Source organism: Primulina tabacum, chromosome 12, assembly GCF_025594145.1.
Source record: "Primulina tabacum isolate GXHZ01 chromosome 12, ASM2559414v2, whole genome shotgun sequence".
NCBI classification, from domain to species: domain Eukaryota; kingdom Viridiplantae; phylum Streptophyta; class Magnoliopsida; order Lamiales; family Gesneriaceae; genus Primulina; species Primulina tabacum.
In genome coordinates this window covers 37,425,420-37,443,569 of record NC_134561.1, presented here as the reverse complement: position 1 = coordinate 37,443,569, position 18,150 = coordinate 37,425,420, and the positions used below count along the sequence as shown (strand labels likewise).

The window sequence follows — 18,150 nt, the reverse complement described above, 5'->3', positions numbered from 1 at the left end:
ATGACGTTAAAAATAGGCGACATGATGTCATGAAAACTAGCTTATATTATTATATTTACTTTTTTTTTACTCGGTTTTCATATTTTTCTCAACAAAACCAACCTAAACAGCACGTAACGTATAGTGTGTCATCTCCGTGTTCATGTATCTTTTTCGATCGTTTCAAAACCTCCATTTTCACGCATAAAGCTCACTAATGGCGGCTCCAGGAGCGGGGGAACCGGAGCCAAATTCGTGGGATGAGCTGCTAAGAAAGATGCTGCCGGAAGGTGCTCCATTGCCAGACGAAGAGCACCTTGACTACTCAATATCCGTGGATTATAAAGGCCCTTCTCCGTTTTACCAGAGGCCGATCAAACACATTCATCCAAAAACGAAATTCACTAGCTTCTCCAAAAGGGCATTGTCGCTCACTCCAAAAAATGCCGCCTTTTGGAGATCTCACTCCAGTTCTGATTCGACGGATGTGTATGATAGACGGCTGAGTGTCAGCTCTGTGGCGTTTGACGAATCTGAGGACGAGAGCTTTGAAGATAGAGTTGAGAATTTTGGTGAGAGTTGTGATCGTGAGAATCCCGCGTGTTCTGATGATGAGAAAAAGGGATTGGAACGCAAAGATGATGGGAAAAAAGAAATGGGACGCAAAGATTGTGTTTTGCGTGGTGGAAGCAGGGGGAGAGGATGTGGCAGGTGTGGGAAGAGGAAGAATGGGCTTTTCGTGGAAATGGAGGAGTGCATGGTCTGTGGAGCGGAATACTGTATGAAGTGTGTTTTGAAGGCGATGGGGGTCATGTCGGAGGGGAGAAAGTGCGTGGGTTGTATTGGGAATCCCATAGATGAGGCGAAGAGGGGAAAATTGGGTACGTGTTCTAGGGCTTTGGCGAGGGTCTGTGGTCAATCGGAGATCAAGCAGATAATGCTGTCGGAGAGGGAATGCAAGGCAAATCAGGTGAGGCCGGAGCAGGTAATTGTTAATGGGAGGCCATTGAACGAAGAGGAGCTGACGGAACTGTTGGCATGTAGATTCCCGCCTAAGGATTTGAAACCGGGGAGGTATTGGTATGATAAAGAATCTGGGCTTTGGGGGAAGGTGAAGAAAACTATTTCTGACGCTTGATTATTTGCAATTTTCTTTTCTATTCTTCCTCTTCCTCATTTTTTTTTTCTCATTTTTTTTAAAGTTCAAAGCTTTAAGATTGTCTGTTTGATGGTTATTTATTGTTTTGTGCAGGAGGGTGAGAAGCCGAGCAGTATCATTTGTTCTAGATTAGATGTTGGAGGCAAGCTACAGGTTGATGCAAGCAAAGGTAATACACGTGTTTACATGAATGGACGTGAGATCACCAGAGTTGAGCTCAGAATCTTGAAGGTAAAGTTTAGCAAAGTGCAAAAATCATGTTCATATAGGCATCTCAGTTTTGTAGCATCTTTAAATTATTGACGTACTTTTTAAGCACTTCTTGTGGATTTATGGTTAAGGGAATGCTATACAATCTTTATTGATATAATTTTTGCTCAAAGAATTTCACATCAGAATGTGGTTCCAAGGCTGTTGGGTGCCTTAGTTCTCCTGACATCTTTAAAAACATAGATTATGATACTGAAGTAGAATTTTCCGAATGAATGGGAAAAGAACTCGGTACATGCGGATTAGACTTGAAATTTTGGGTTGCCCTTCTTGTTGGCGGTAAAATTAGATTGATGTTCCATTGATTTCAGTGTGGTTGAATTTGGACCAAAGGAAGAAGTTAAAGGAATATAGAAATGCCCTTCATTTGGAAAATTAGCCTATGATGTGGACTTTCAGTCCGCCAGAGCTAACCACTTCAACCAGCAGCAAATGTTTTAACCGATGTCCCAGGAAACTGCTTCCAAAGTATAGTTGGAAACTTTGAAATCTATGGTGATCATATGCTGTTAATCATACTATCCATAGTGTTCCTCCTTGGGAATTTTACATGCATGTTCCCAGTAACTTGTGGCTAGTGGCTAGCATCATTTGAGTATGCTCTCTATTTTGTAATTTCCAAGTAAGAAAATATTGAATTCATTTTCTAGTTGTAGCATTTATGATATTAGCAAAAATATCAGTGGAGTTATAGGAAACCTCCTTTTCTACAAATAATATGATTCATTTTGTCTTTCAAAGACAATAATTGATGAGCCGGTATTCTCTTTTTTTCAAGGTGGCCAACGTGCAATGCCCTCGTGATACACGCTTTTGGCTGTATGAGGATGGATCCTACGAGGAAGAAGGTCAAAATAACATTAAAGGATGCATATGGCGAAAGGTTCTTTTGTACTATAAAACATTATTCACTTTTTTTCTATTTGGTGGTTTAATATTGGTTCAGCTGAAGAGTTTGAATTGGGTTTTTTGTTAGGCAGGCATCAATTCGTTTCCTTTGCTCGCTGTTTTCACTGCCTGTACCATCTGAAAGCCTTCATTGTGCAAAAGGACAACCTGCTTCATTTTCAGCTAGGTTGTTGTCTAAGAATATGGAGCAATCTAATGTCCATAATCTTTTTCTTCTTGGATTAGAAGGTTCTGGGTCAGAAACCATTTTCAAGCTGGTAAAAAGCACGAACTTTTATCCTTAGTCTCTAAAAGGCATTGTGTGATTAACTCAACGAACACTTGTGTTTGATGCCTTTCTTAAAATATGGATATCTGACAATTATATATATATATATGTCTCCAATCATATTCTAAACATTCGGTAACCTGTGGCATGTAATTCTTTCTTTGGATGAATAGTCGTAACTCAAATTAACTTCACAAAACCTGTGTTTCTTACATATATGCATGGGCCAATGTATGTACACTTGCACACATGCATGCCTCTCTACTTCATAGTTCTTTTGTTCTTCGCCTAGAGGCTAGAAATATACGTCTGGATTCTGCTGAATGGTTCTTTTGTTGTTTGTTATCGTCTGGATTCCAGAGATTGCATCAATAATTTGCATGCCTCCATGATTCTTCTCAAAACCTTTTACTGGAAGTTGGTGTGATTGCAACTAGGCAAGTTTCTTGATGTGGTGGTTAAGCATTGGTGATATGATTATGAGCCTTTTTGTATTGCTTATAGCTTCATGACTCCTTTGGCAGCATCCACTTATTCAGAGCTTAAGTTGATAATTTATTACTGGCCCAAGGCATATTAAAATACCATATTATCTTTGCAGTCCGTCGGTGGCATGGTTCAGTCCTCTTCCCAAAGATTATACATTACATTTTAATCTAATTTACTCTATTATTGTCTGTTTTCATTTCCTGTGGCAGGTCAAGTTTATATACACAAACAAATTCACTGCTGGAGAGTTGTTGAACATGAAGCTAATAATTCAAAGTAACATTTACAGATATCTCTGTATCTTACTTGAAGGGAGAGAGCATTTTGAAGAAGAGGCCTTGAATAAAGAGTCTTCTGGTCTGGCTGCTGATAGGTCTGCGCCAGGTTGGAACTTTGGTGTTAATCACTTCTTTCTTAGGTTGGCAATGACATTTTGTTTAGATTCTCAAGGGAATCATACACAATGCTTAAGGCTCACGTGAAATGTTTCTAGAGCTCATCCTACAATCTCTCAAAAGCCCTATTCTCTACACTTGCTGGTTTAGAACGTCCAGTTTATTATTTGGAATAAGGAAGAGTTGCCGTCAGTAAATTGAAGGCATATTATCAATAGTTGAAAATCCTTTCCCTCTCTTTTTCTCTCACAAGTGAGTCTTAATATCTCAAACAAGCCGCCGAATCTCCCGAGTAGACTGAAAATGATGATGAGTTGACTCTCTACGTACCAAGATGGTGTTTTGGCTATTTTTTTTATTTTCAGCATGCGCACGAGTTGCAAAGAATATAGCAATACTGCTTAGTGTGAAGATGTTTAACTTGAGCCTATACACATGTCTGTCGAACTGTTCTCACAGAATAAAGAATTGGCCATATTTTTCTAACCATATGAAACGCGTGCTCTATGGATTTCCATCATCTTATATGGCTTTGTTTTATGTGTATTTTGTTGGACCGGTTTAAAAAAAATGAACGCTTTTGGCATCCGTGGACAGAACTCAAGTCAAATTATCGTGTTTGCAATCGTTTTTCTTCAAGTACCTGGTTTCCATTGTTTTTTTACGGGTGCCAGTCGTTTTAAGAAAGGATTTAATTGCTGTCAGGTGAAAGTGAAAATGACATGAGCAGGGAGTGCATGTATTCTGTTAACCAGAAAATCAAGCAGTTCTCTGATGGGTTATTAGATATAATGGCTGCTGGAGATATAGACACTTATTTCCCCACCTATGCTCGTGAACATGCTTCTTTCATAGATGAAATTTGGAAGGATCCTGCCATTCAAGAAACTTACAAAAGAAGGGAAGAACTACAGGTTCTTCCTGATGTTGCTAAATATTTCTTAGACCGGGTATGACTTAACTAACTAAAATAATGTCTTGTATTCTCAATTCATACTAATATACTCTGACTGTTAGGCCGTGCTGATCAAACATCAAAACTTTGGTTCTTTCATCAATTTCCAACCACCAAGTTTTTCTGTTAATGCCGTAGAACGAGTTGTGTGACAACATTTAGTTGTTTTTATAGGTCGTCGAGGTATCGAGCGATGAGTATGAACCTTCTGAGAAGGACATATTGTTAGCTGAAGGTGTTACTCCCAGCAATGGCGTTGCATGTATTGAATTCTCATTTGATGATCACAGTGCAATTTCTGAGATCTGTGATGAAAACTCTGTAACCCAAAATTATCTGCCAAAGTGAGACTTAAGAAACCGAATAATTTTGTTAATCAGGAAAATATCCATCTTACTTGTGTTTACACAAACTATTCTTGATCCCTGTATTCTCAGGTATCAATTGATTCAGCTGAGCTCCAAAGGACTCCAAAGCAGCGAAAAACGGCTGGAGATGTTCGAAGGTATGAACGCCATTGTCTTCTGTGTTTCATTGACCGATTACCATCAAGTGTCGATCCAGAGAACCGGTATTCCACACAACAAGATGCTGGAAAACAGAGATTTCCTGGAGAAAATTGTGCGAAATTCTTGTTTTGTGGACACACCCTGCATACTTCTCTTGAACAAATACGATCAATTCCAGGACAAAATCAAAGAGATCCCATTAACAGTTTGTGAATGGTTCAGAGATTTCCATCCATCCAAGAGTCGTAGCAAGAACCATGCCTTGGCACATCAGGCATGTTATCATGTTGCAGTGAAATTCAAGAGGTGGCACAGTTCCGTCACAGGTAGAAAGCTCTATGTTTGGCCTATTCGGGACCTTGACAGAACATCGATTGATGAAGCGTTTCGATATATTCGGGAAATAATCGACTGGGAAGAGAAGAATGGAGAATTTTATGCTTTGAGTACAGATTCACTTTCAAGTGCAGAATTGAGTTGTTCTTCACGGAATTTCTGAACATTTCCTTCTTAATTTTTCGATTTCGAGTTAGAGCCTTAGAGGGGCACCTGGTGTTTTTCACAGATACAAGTGTACAAAAGCATTTATGTACATATAGAGAATTATGAAGCCCATACGAAAGCCTTGTACATGATCATGCGATTATCGGAAATTTAATTCTGTAAAAATTAATGTATTTGAAGTTGATTGGTTAAAGAAACTGATGTTATCCAACCTAAATTAGTTTGAATTTGAAGTTTACTAGTTAAGTCCGAGCTTTCATTAAAGGAAAGGCCTCGAAATCAAAATGTAATGTTCTTTTTCAGAAATTTTCTATAACATTATCAAAAATGCAGTATTGTGAGATATTGAAAGTTATTCACCCATTTCTAAAAGTTCAAATTCAAGGGGACCTTGACAACTAAAATACAGAACTAAGCTAAAATAGTTTGCAAAGGCCGACTCACTCGCACACATAACAAGACAACCCCTTGGCCAATTTGTTAGTATTCAACAACATTGAGCAGTTTCGGCAATGAGCAGAACTTGAAATTTGGACCATGTATGTCTTCATGGAAGTAATCTTGCGTGAAAAAGACCTTAAAAGATTACATTACAGAAAACTTCACCACCTGATATACTCTCAGACTTCGAAGAACTATAGTAATTGTCAAGTAGCTTGTTGTGAATTTTTTGGTGGGAAAAGTGTGCGTAGAGATTCTAGTAGCAAGTATATCAGAAACCGAACTTCATAGGTGCAGCACACAGAAAAGTGGTATGCGTAAATCTGATCCGTGTAGGAAACAGGAATACGTAAGTTAAAAAATACATGAAAACTTGGATCAAAGAACTATAATGTCAAGACAAACGTAATCCTCTATGTAGCTAGAAATAACCTCGCATCCACATTATTTGGTAGAAGAGAGTGAACGGGGAAAAAAGCTACTGGTCCTTGTACCTCTTCTCCACTTCTTCCATGCTTTGAATCTCACTATAATACTTGCAGATACGGAAGATACACCTGCACAAACATTTGGAATCAGCGTTTAAATATATTGAAAGGCGATTGCTCGAAGACTATAATCAAAGATGAGCCGAAATTGCTTTCATTTTACCAATAAAGGAGGCAAGCACCAACGCATAAAACCGCATTCCTCTGAGCCTTGTAGATCTGCATGTCAAAACCAACAGAAGAGATATAACAGCGCTCTTGCATAGATGAGCTCACGTCATAACTCAATTTTGTTTTGACAGAACCAGAAAGAACATGTTAAAAAGCCAACAGTTCCAGATAGAGATGGAAAACAAAAGGAGTAGGGAAATAAACACGAAAGAGGGGAGCAAGAACCACATTACAATAGCCACAACACAACTGACAACAGTTATTCACATAAACAGCAGAATTAATCCACATTAATTTTCATTTTGATTCGCAACTCTAAAACGTTGTAGGCAAAACTTTTCTCGGAGAAATAAGCTAGCACATAAACATATTGGAGATCACCAACCCATATGTTGAGGATCCTCAAGTGATTAAAAAAATGGCAGCACAAAATACTGAATAAAATTACCAAAACCATTGCTTGAGATAAGTCGCCTGGAAAAACTGATGCATACTTTGGAAACTTTTAATAGGCTATCATGCATATTTGGAAATTCACTACAGCTTCAAGAAAGTTAAACAAGATACTGACAGAAAACTAAGATATAATTGCGAGGATACTGAAGTAAAACCAGGTTAACAAAAAGGATAACCAAACCACTAACAAGCATGCCTACTCTTTTACGATTCAACTCATGATCTTCGAAATGAGAAATATTATTATTAACCACCAAAAAAAAAAAACATGAACACTACGATTCAGAAAACGAGAAGACAATAAACCACTCACCGATTTCTCGTAGCGATCCCTCTCAGCAGCGGTGCAGACCGCCCCTGTACACACCAACCGATGCTCGTTCTTCCAGTATATATCTAGCATCCATCAAAACATTTTCAAGTAACCTACTTTAAATTTCCCCCATTCACAGCTCAAAAAACAAAGATTCGATCCCTAAAAACCGAAATCATCCAAACTAAAGCCCAAAAAAGTGAAGATGACCACATACCTAGAAGCTGAAAAGCAGCGAAAGGAATAATAAAGAGCAATGGCTGAAGAATAAGCGCGATTAACGATACAATACGAGATTTAATAGCCTTTGGCGACGGTAATGTGAGGATCACTGCAACGAGCGCCTCAGCCGCCACCACGTACGTTAGAATCACCCATTGCAACGCCATTTCTTCTTCAATTCAGTGATTTCAATCTCCAGATTCCTTCGTACTCAGAGAAATTTTGAAATTTTCCTTCGCTCCTTAGGTGAAAACAGTTCAATATCAGACCGTTCTTTCTTTATTGATTTTGCTTAATCGGCAAGGTGAAAGAAGATTCTAGCTCGGAGGACAGTTGGTCGTTCAATGCTACAACTACTTCAAAATTGCAAAAACATCCTCTCAAATTCCTTTAATTATATTAGACCCCAATATTTGATGAAATTGTCTCTTGATTTTTCTTCCCTTCTTTTTATTTCTTTGATCAAATTCCATATTTCGTCTTAAAGTTCATATCTTGATATTAACTAAGCATTTGTAACAATTTATTTTAAGTGATTTCCTACTTTTACGTATAATTTTCAAATTACAATAGTTAGAAGATTGAAAACACTTAAATAAGTTATTACAAACACTCTCTATTTTATGAGTAGATCTCTTGTGAGACGATCTCACGAATCTTTATCTGTGAGACGGGTCAACCCTATCGATATTCACAATAAAAAGTAATACTCTTAGCATAAAAAGTAATATTTTTTAATGGATGACCAAAATAAGAGATATGTCTCACAAAATACGACCCGTGAGACCGTCTCACACAAGTTTTTACACTAAATTATATATAAATTGGATGAATATGGTACAAATATGAGTCATGCTTGGCCAAACCGAGTACCCGCCTCATCCCATCTCAAAACTTAACGATCCAATCCATGATAGATCCGCTAAACACATATGTAAAAAAAATATTATTCGATATAACTAAGTATAATAAAATGATTTAAATAAATTTTTGATTTAATGTATATACGAGAGTTGATTTATTAAAACATGTTATTTAATAAGAGAGTATGTCTCTTATGTACGATCTCACGAATCTTTATCTGTGAGACCAGTCAATCCAATCGATATTCACAATAAAAAGTAATACTCTTAGCATAAAAAATAATATTTTTTCATCGATGACCCAAATAAGTGATCCGTCTCATAAAATACGACCCGTGAGACCGTCTCACACAAATTTTTGCCTTCATCAGAAATCATTTTCAACAATTAATTGATCACAATAAATGACTTTGTTGATAAATTAATTATGCTTTAATAATTAGATATGGAACGGATAAATATAAATTCTGATTTCTTATATAAAATTTTTAAATGACGCAAATCTTCCACAAGGCCCAATAACATGATATTAAGCCCATAACCTTTGGGCCGTAAAATAAGTCCATTTCAAGTTAATCTAAATTATTACCATATTAATTTCCATATACCTTTGCTTCATAATTTGTATACATATAAGTAATTATGAGAGTCTAGGTATTAATAATATTTGTTGGGTTGCACCATACGTGACGTTTGAATTTTGTATAATTTTAAAAATTTAAGTCGTATTTTTATCATATGTTATAGTTTTTGATTGTCCGTTCGTGTAGAATTTATATTTGTATTTCATACAGTTTTGTAAACATATCAATTTTTTTCAATTTTCCTTTAAAAATTTAGGTTATAAAAAATAAATTGTATAAAAAATTAAAATTTATAATACATGAATTAGAATTTTCAATTTTCTAAGATGCAATGGACTTATGCGGAATTGAAAATATCTTCGAGTAGATATCTTGTGAGACGGTCTCACGAATCTTTATCTGTGAGACGGGTCAACCCTACCGATATTCACGATAAAAAGTAATATTCTTAGCATAAAAAATAATATTTTTTCATGAATGACCTAAATAAGAGATTTGTCTCACAAACGACCCGTGAGACCGTCTCACACAAGTTTTTCCCAATATCTTCCTTGCTAATTGAAAGAATAATATCTTTCCCATAAAAAATTACATTCAAAATGTGAAGAGAAAATCGGTTTATGTAGCTAACTAAGAAGACAAAGTCGGTATTTCTATCTATGCTAATAGCGTTTATCCACAAAGACAAATAACAAATCAAAACTCCGTTAATTATAAGGTGTCAAAAATAAACTCGACCTGAAAAATTTTAGGTTAGGGTTAGGGGCTTTTCGGTTTGATTCAGATCGAGTAAGATTCGAAAGCCAATTTGAAAAAATATGCTGGGTCGAATCAGGTTCGGGTCACCCAATTCATCAAAAAATTCATAAATTATGATGCTAGATCAAACAATGTTACGATAGATTATTAATAATTATGATGTTTTTATTGATACATAGATTAAAAAGTAAGTTAGTTGAAAATTTTAAACTAAGATTTATAAAAAGCTTTTAATTTTGACAAAAACTTGTATAAGACGGTCTCATGAGTCGTATTTTGAGAGACAGATCTCTTATTTGGGTCATCCATGAAACAATATTATTTTTTATTATGAGAGTATTATTTTTTATTATGAATATAGGTAAGGTCGACATGTCTCACAGATAAAGATTCATGAGACCGTCTTAGAAGAGACCTACTCTTTAATTTTTATTTCATACGTTGTTTCAAGGTTTGACCTGTATAAAAAATTATAAAAAGATCGAGAAATGAAACTTGAAATAATCAAGTTACTCTTTTATATTTGAAGATATTTTATTGTATAATATTAATATCATAAATTTAAAAATTTTAAATGTGTAATATTTATTTTGTGAAATATTTAAAATTTTCTAAACAATAATTATATAATCATTTAAATAATTGGACTACTAAGTTTATTTAAATATTTAAACACATGAAACATAATTATCATATTTAGATATAAAAAAAATATTATCATGTGTTTAAATTAAAATATTTTTATTATGATTATATTATTTGAATTTTTATAATTTATTAGTTCGACCAACTAATAATAATAATAAAAGAAAAAAGCCATTCGTCCCCAAAACCCTGGACAACACATCCCGAACACAAACCTCTTAACCTTATGAAGTGAAAAGCAACCAGCAAATAGCAATGGCTGTGAGTTTCTTCTTCATTGTTTTATGCTACGAACGAGCGTATGAGATTTAGTACTCTGCATACTTTAGTCGAGTGCTGCGTATAATTTCAGTGACTCTTCGCTGGTTATGGTAGCTAAGGTTTCAGTTCTTAGAAAATTTAGATACATGTGCTTTAAATTTGTGAATTGTCGTAGCTCTTTCCAGGCCTTTTTTTCTTTTATATATCACATGGGTTTTTTTGCAGAAGTAGATAAAATAAGTTTATTTTTCCGCGTGCCTGTGTGGATCTTAACTAGCAGAAATGATGAAATATGAGAAGGGTAATCTTACGAGACCACAAGCAAGTCTGGAAATTTGTTTTGTGAGGCGGAGCATGCACAACCAAGCTGACATCTTTCAGTTTTGATTCTTTTGTGTATATTTTGTTCCACGACTAATCCTTTCCGAGTTCTTCTGAATCTGAGGGGATCAGTTTAAGTGAGCATGGATTTAGCGCTTGTTTCACTGTATATTTATTGGGGTTTTTGTGCGGGATCAAACTTCTATCTTTCATTTCTTGTTTGTTTAATTTCCAAATGGACACGAAGGAAGGAAGGATGGGGATCAATCTATTGGTGTGAGAATTTAGCTGATAAACACACATAATTTTATCTTATAAGGGAATGTGATTTTGTTTCACCTGAGTTACATGCACAGTTGCACACTAATTTAGCCGATAAAGGGGAATGTGGGTTCAAATGGAGTTCTCGGATTTGAGTGTGTATCCGAGGAGCTAATCATTTTTTCATTCTCAAATACCTTATTTTTGGCACCTCTGCTGCAAAATACTTAATGGCTGCTTATTCCCTGTTAGCCAAGATCGAGAAGATCAGATCACAAAAATTAATTTCTTGTGATTTCAATCAACTCTTCTTCATAGGATCGATTATTTTACGTATTTAACACGAATTGATTAATTACAACACACAGAGATTAGAGATTACCTTTGAAGCGTGTTTACGATCTTTCTCTGCACTGGATCTACGCTCCAAACCTCCAAGCCTTCTTTGGTGTTCTCTCAAACTCTTAACGTAGGATTGTGTGTGGTCACAAGTTACAATATCACACACACACACATATATATATATATATATATATATATATATATATATATATATAATATTTGTGATATCTTGTAACAAAAAGATAATAACAATATCTTTTAAAATATAAATTTAAATGGACAGAATATATTATACCATATCTAGAAGATTTGATATCTCAATCTTCCATGAAATATAATAGTCCAGATAAATTTATCCCACATATACCATAAATTATAACTCATATAATTTATCCGAGTTTATATTAGAGCCATCAAAGGGACCTGGTCGAATTCAATTAAATTAAACTCCAATAAATTAATTTGATCCAATCAACTCATGATTAATCAAAATAATTTATTAATCTTATTCTACTCCACTAAAAGAATAAGATTGCACTCTCAAATTAATTGATATTACTGAAGCACAAAATCAATAATTATATCCTCTGATTTATCGACCCAATATATCACTTCTGTCGATCAATTAGAACATCTAAAACAGGGTATCCAGACCATATAACCCACATTAGATATTCATAACTTCTCAACCCTCATCTTCTCTTTGACAGTCCCATGTGATCACATCACATAATTAATTCAACAAGAATGTTGAACTACTGAGCTCAAATTTTACTGTCTTCTAGAAGAACTTGTGAGTTTATGATCATACATATTGACTAGGTGACAGATTCCATATTACGAATATATGTTCTTTGTTATTTCACTTTGATTCCCAAAACATCGAGATATTGACCAATAGTTTGGTCTCACTCATTGATGCATCAAAGAACTTCAAGTTAGTAATCAAAGTTCATTATCCGCTCAGGATTAAGGTATTATGTACGACAATCAAGTGATTTTGAATTAGTATGGTCAAATCAAATTCAAATCTCACGTGGTCCAGTCCAATACAACAAAATGTATCCTTAATTTTATTACCAAACCAAAAATAGGCTTCAATAAAATTGAGACGATCTTATCAAAATAATTTGTCCTTATTTATTTACCGATCGTGGACAATAATACTTTGGATTGAATTACAAATTGAATCTTTCTGTGTTTAACGACTTAAACACTCAATTTATAATTATACAACAATCCAATGGACATATGCATTGCTCAAAAATAAATTTATTTAAAGAAATAAATGAGCATTATTTTAATTTCAAAATGTCATCAACATATAACAAAAGTACTCAATGGGCATCATACTATCGAACATTTTCCTCCCACTTGCCCTAGAGTAAATGAGTCATGTCTAGTACACCCATATTTTGAATATGTTCCTCAAAAGCTCTAGCAGGTAAGCTTTTGGTGAAAGGATCAGCAAGATTTTCAGCAGATGTTATCTTGCACACTGTCACGTCTCCTCGTTGAACAATATCCCTCACTAGGTGATATTTTCGTTCAATGTGTTTTCCACGCTGATGGTTTCTTGGTTCTTTTGCATTTGCCACTGCACCACTATTATCACAATATAAAGTAATGGCATTTGATGCAGCAGGAACAACTTCAAGGCTTAGCAAAAACTTTTTCAGCCAAACGGCTTCTTTTGCTGCTTCACAAGCCGCTACATACTCCGCTTCCATGGTGGAATCAGCAATACATGATTGCTTGATACTCCTCCAAACAACGGCACCACCACCCAATGTGAACACAGATCCTGATGTGGATTTACGAGAATCTCTATCAGCTTGAAAATCAGAATCAGTATAACCCACAGGTGCCAACTCTGAAGCCGAGTAAACCAACATATACCCTCTAGTTCTGCAAAGATACTTGAGAATATGCTTTACAGCAATCCAGTGCTCTGGTCCTGGGTTTGATTGATATCTACTAACAATCCCAACAGCATAACAAATATCTGGTCGAGTGCATAGCATAGCATACATAAGACTTCCTACAGCCGAAGCATAGGGAACTCTTTTCATGTATTCCATTTCACTTGGATTCTTGGGATTGTGGTCCTTTGACAAGTGAATTCCATGTCTAAAAGGTGTTTGACCTTTCTTGGAATTTTGCATTGCATACCTCACCAATATTTTATCAATATATGAAGATTGAGATAAAGCAATCCGTTTGTTCTTCCTATGCCGAAGGATTTGGATACCTAGAACATAACTTGCTTCTCCCAAGTCTTTCATGTCAAACTGTTGAGACAACCAATTTTTAGCAGATGTCATCACCCCTACATTATTCCCAATAAGTAGGATGTCATCCACATATAGCACAAGAAAAATCACCTTGTCATCCAAAATTTTCTTATAGACACAAGGCTCATCAAGATTTTGATCGAAACCATAATCTTTCACAGATTGATCAAAAACGATGTTCCAAGACCTTGACGCCTGCTTAAGTCCATAAATAGACTTTTTCAGTTTGCATACTTTATGCTCTTGACCGTTGTGAATAAAACCGTCTGGTTGTACCATATAAATGGTTTCGTCAAAATTTCCATTAAGAAATGCTGTCTTGACATCCATTTGCCACACCTCATAATCAAAATGAGCTGCAATGGATAAGAGGATCCGAATAGACTTTATCATAGCCACAGGTGAAAAGTTTTCATCGTAATCGATTCATTCTCGTTGGCTAAAACCTTTGGCTACCAATCTAGCCTTAAAGGTCTCTATTTTTCCGTCTATTCCTCTCTTTCTCTTGTAGACCCACTTACACCCTATAGGTCTCACACCTTCAGGAATGTCTACAAGAACCCAGACGGAGTTAGTGTACATGGATCTCATTTCTGATTCCATGGCACTCCTCCATTGGTCAGCGTCAACATCCTCCATAGCTTCTTTGTACGTGATGGGATCCTCCTCTTGTTCAATGGAAACCGCATCAAACGATTCTCCATAGAGCAAGTATCTAGAAGGTGGTCGAATGACCCTCCCACTACGTCTAAGTTGTGGAGGTTCTTGGTTGATTGGAATTGATTGTCGTTGTCTTAAGTTCTCTTCTTGATCATTTCCTTCATTTTCCATTTGGATATGATGGGGTGACCGATCATTAGAACCAATGTTTTCTACCACTTCATTTGTTTGGAAACCAGTGGTTAATGGTGGTAGAAATGTGAATTCAAACTGAGTAGGTTCAGTGCGGATCTCTGGAGTAGATGATTCAGTAATCTCTTCCAAAAGAACCTTACTCTTTGATTCACTCTCTTCTATGTGCTTGTCCTCTAAGAAGGTTGCATTTGTACTCACAAATACCTTCTTGTCTTGAGGACTATAGAAGTAATATCCTCTTGTTCCCTTAGGATATCCAACAAACATGCATAATTCTGATCTAGGTTCCATTTTATCCATCTTTCTCTTTAGCACATAAGCATGACATCCCCATATCCGAATATGTCTTAGATTAGGCACGCGCCCATTCCACAATTCAAGAGGTGTTTTAGAGACAGATTTAGAAGGAACCATGTTCAATAAGTATATTGCAGTTTGGATAGCATATCCCCAAAAGGATGTACTGAGCTTAGAGAAACTTAACATAGACCTGACCATGTCCAACAAAGTCCTATTTCTCCTTTCAGAGACACCATTCTGCTGAGGTGTAGCTGGTGCGCTCAATTGGGATATTATCCCATTATCTGATAGGTATGTTCTAAAGTCATTGGATAGATACTCGCCACCTCTGTCTGATCGAAGTGTTTTTATGCTCTTACCTAATTGTTTTTCCACTTCATTTCTGAATTCCTTGAACTTTGCAAAAGATTCAGATTTGTGGGACATTAGGTAAACATAACCGTGTCTAGAGTAATCATCAGTGAAAGTGATGAAATACTCAAATCCTCCTCTAGCTTGTACACTAATTGGTCCACATACATCAGTGTGCACTAATTCCAAAACTTCATTGGCTCTATGTCCTTTAGATTTAAAAGACCTCTTAGTCATCTTACCTTCCAAACAGGATTCACATACAGGCAAGGATTCCACCTTTAAATTACTTAAAGGACCATCCTTGACCAACCGTTGAATTCTATTAAGGTTGATATGACCAAGTCTCAAGTGCCACAAATAAGTTTCATTAGTGGGAGACAATTTAATTCGTTTGTTGGATTCAATGTGATGCAAAGAGCTGTCATCTTGTTTTAAGACATACAAATCGTTATTCAAATGTCCCTTGCAAATAAGGGCTTTATTCAAGGTAATATCAACCACCATTTGTGAAAAATGGACATAATATCCTTGTCTAAACAATAAAGCAACAGAAATCAAATTTCTAGTAATCTCCGGAACATAATAACAATGTCTTAAAACCAAATGTTTATTATTCGAAAAATAAAGATAAACAATTCCAACAGCTTTTGCAGACACCACAGCCCCTGTGCCAACTCTTAGAGTATATTCTCCTTCATTGAGGTTTCTGGTTACTTGGAACACCTGCAAAGTATTGCATATATGATTAGTGGCTCCAGAATCTACAATCCAAGTATCAGTAGAATCAACCACTAAACAAGACTCAATAAAAGATAACTCACCACTACCCTGCTTCTTGGAAGCTAGATATCCTTGGCAGTTTCTCTTCCAATGACCCTTCTCTCCACAATAGAAACATTTTCCCTTAGGCTTGCCATCTACCTTGACTTTCTTCTCATTTTGTTGTGGACCCTTCTTGTTGGGCTTCTTCCTTTTATTCCCATTTTTACCTTTCGGCTTGGAATAAGACGGCCCAGCAGAAGCAACAACGAATGCATCACCAGTTTTAGTCTTAAGAACACTTTCAGCATTTTGGAGTTCCTTCATCAGCTCAGTCAGGGACATGTTTAGCTTATTCATGTTATAGCTAACCTTAAACTGTGAGAACATCTCATGGAGAGTCTCAAGTGCCATGTCAACCTGAGTCTCTAATTTGATTTCAGCCCCTAACACCTCCGCCACGTTAAACTGAGCGATCAATGCAAGCATATGATCTCTCACGGGCGTCCCAGGTTTCATGCGCATGTTCATAATGGTTCTAATGGCTGCTTGTCGTGCCTAGCGTCCTTGATGCTCAAACATTTCTTGGAGGCTTTCCATGATTTTTGTAGCAGTGTCCATATTCTGATATTTCTGTTGCAGCACATTTGAGATGGATCCCAAAATGTAGCAACGGGCCATCTCATCAGAACTGATCCACTTATCATAAGCCTGCTTTTGAGCTACTGTGGACTCCTCCGTAGGCACCGATGGACAGGGTTCATTGAGCACAAACTTGTGTTTCTCCGCAGTTAAGACAATCAATAAATTATGTTAATGTAATTTTCTCCGACTAGTTGGTTGTTGGTTAATATCATAGACAGTGAATTTCCAGTCATTTTTCTGAAATTAAAATAAATTTAAATGAGCAATGCAATAAATAAAATTATGTGTTATGCATGAATGCATTTGTAGATCTCAAAAACTACTACAACACATCAATTTACCTAAAACTTCAAAATACATAATTTTTTCTTTAGGAAAAAACATGTTATTTACAGCTAGGCTGAGACCCTCCCATTAAATTCAATATATCTAGCAACTCATGCAATATCAATTTAGTATTGCTTGATTTTGGCCATCAAAAGATATTGTAACAACATTCTATAGGAAATTCTCACAATATCATTGACTTAAGTGTATATCCTTAAATTAATTATTTATCAAGTACCAAATTAATTATGTCAACTATAGGGTGGTCACAATTAATTTTACTATAAAATAATTATAATGAGTCCAATCAAGTAACCGAAACAATGTAGCCCTCCGATAGGGAGACCAATAAAATTGGCACGAGACATACATAATTCTTACTAATGGACTAATAAGGGAGATCGTGGGTTTATTTAAAATATACCCTCTCACACTTAATATTTAAATTTAATTTTGAGTTTTATCCGATTAATAAAATCATGACTATTTTAACTCTTAAAATAGTTCAATTATTAATCAAAATATTTATTCTCTAAAAATAGAATAAATAAAATTTTATGCATGACAATATGGTTACCTAAAGCGGTGTTTATGCAATCTACATGGCATGATACATGAATGATAAAATATAAACAATAATTAAGCAAGAACAAATTTATGGCCCAACTTAGACACAAAAATTAAAGATCTAATTGAACCCAAAAATTGGCCCAATACTTTAATTTAAAAAATTTCCAGCCCAAGTAGTAAACAATCTGGTTTGGCCCATGGATAATTTTCCGGATCCGACCCGAAAACCATGACCCGAACCCGTGATCCAGAACCGTGACCCATCTTCCACCCTAAAAAAAAAACGCCGCCTCCGCCGCCCCTGCAGCCGCCGCCCCTGCCGCCGCCGCTGGATTCGCCGGAAGCTTGCGAACATGAAGATTTCCACCGCGCCGGTCACTGGAAAACCACCGAGACACCATATCCATTTCGAAATCGAAAATAGGTGCCCGATTTTTACAGATCCAGCGCATAAAAATCGAAGATTTTCGCATCTCCTCCGC

The 18,150-nt window shown here is 36.0% G+C and overlaps 2 protein-coding genes across 2 annotated transcripts; one reads left to right on the top strand and one right to left on the bottom strand.

Annotated features, from left to right (window-relative positions):
• Positions 1–100: 100 nt before the first annotated feature.
• LOC142520634 (extra-large guanine nucleotide-binding protein 3-like) lies at positions 101–6,436 on the top strand. The gene is made up of 8 exons (XM_075623696.1): positions 101–1,090; positions 1,232–1,369; positions 2,187–2,291; positions 2,389–2,574; positions 3,284–3,458; positions 4,175–4,419; positions 4,599–4,768; positions 4,862–6,436. The coding sequence occupies exons 1-8, from the start codon at positions 197–199 to the stop codon at positions 5,430–5,432; spliced, it is 2,484 nt and encodes an 827-aa protein (XP_075479811.1). The 5' UTR covers positions 101–196; the 3' UTR covers positions 5,433–6,436.
• Positions 6,148–7,862, bottom strand: LOC142520635 (uncharacterized). The gene is made up of 4 exons (XM_075623697.1): positions 7,524–7,862; positions 7,307–7,389; positions 6,530–6,585; positions 6,148–6,435 (listed from the first exon to the last, which is right to left on the bottom strand). Exons 1-4 carry the CDS (start codon positions 7,693–7,695, stop codon positions 6,357–6,359), a joined length of 390 nt encoding a protein of 129 aa, XP_075479812.1. The 5' UTR covers positions 7,696–7,862; the 3' UTR covers positions 6,148–6,356.
• Between the last annotated feature and the right edge of the window lie 10,288 nt (positions 7,863–18,150).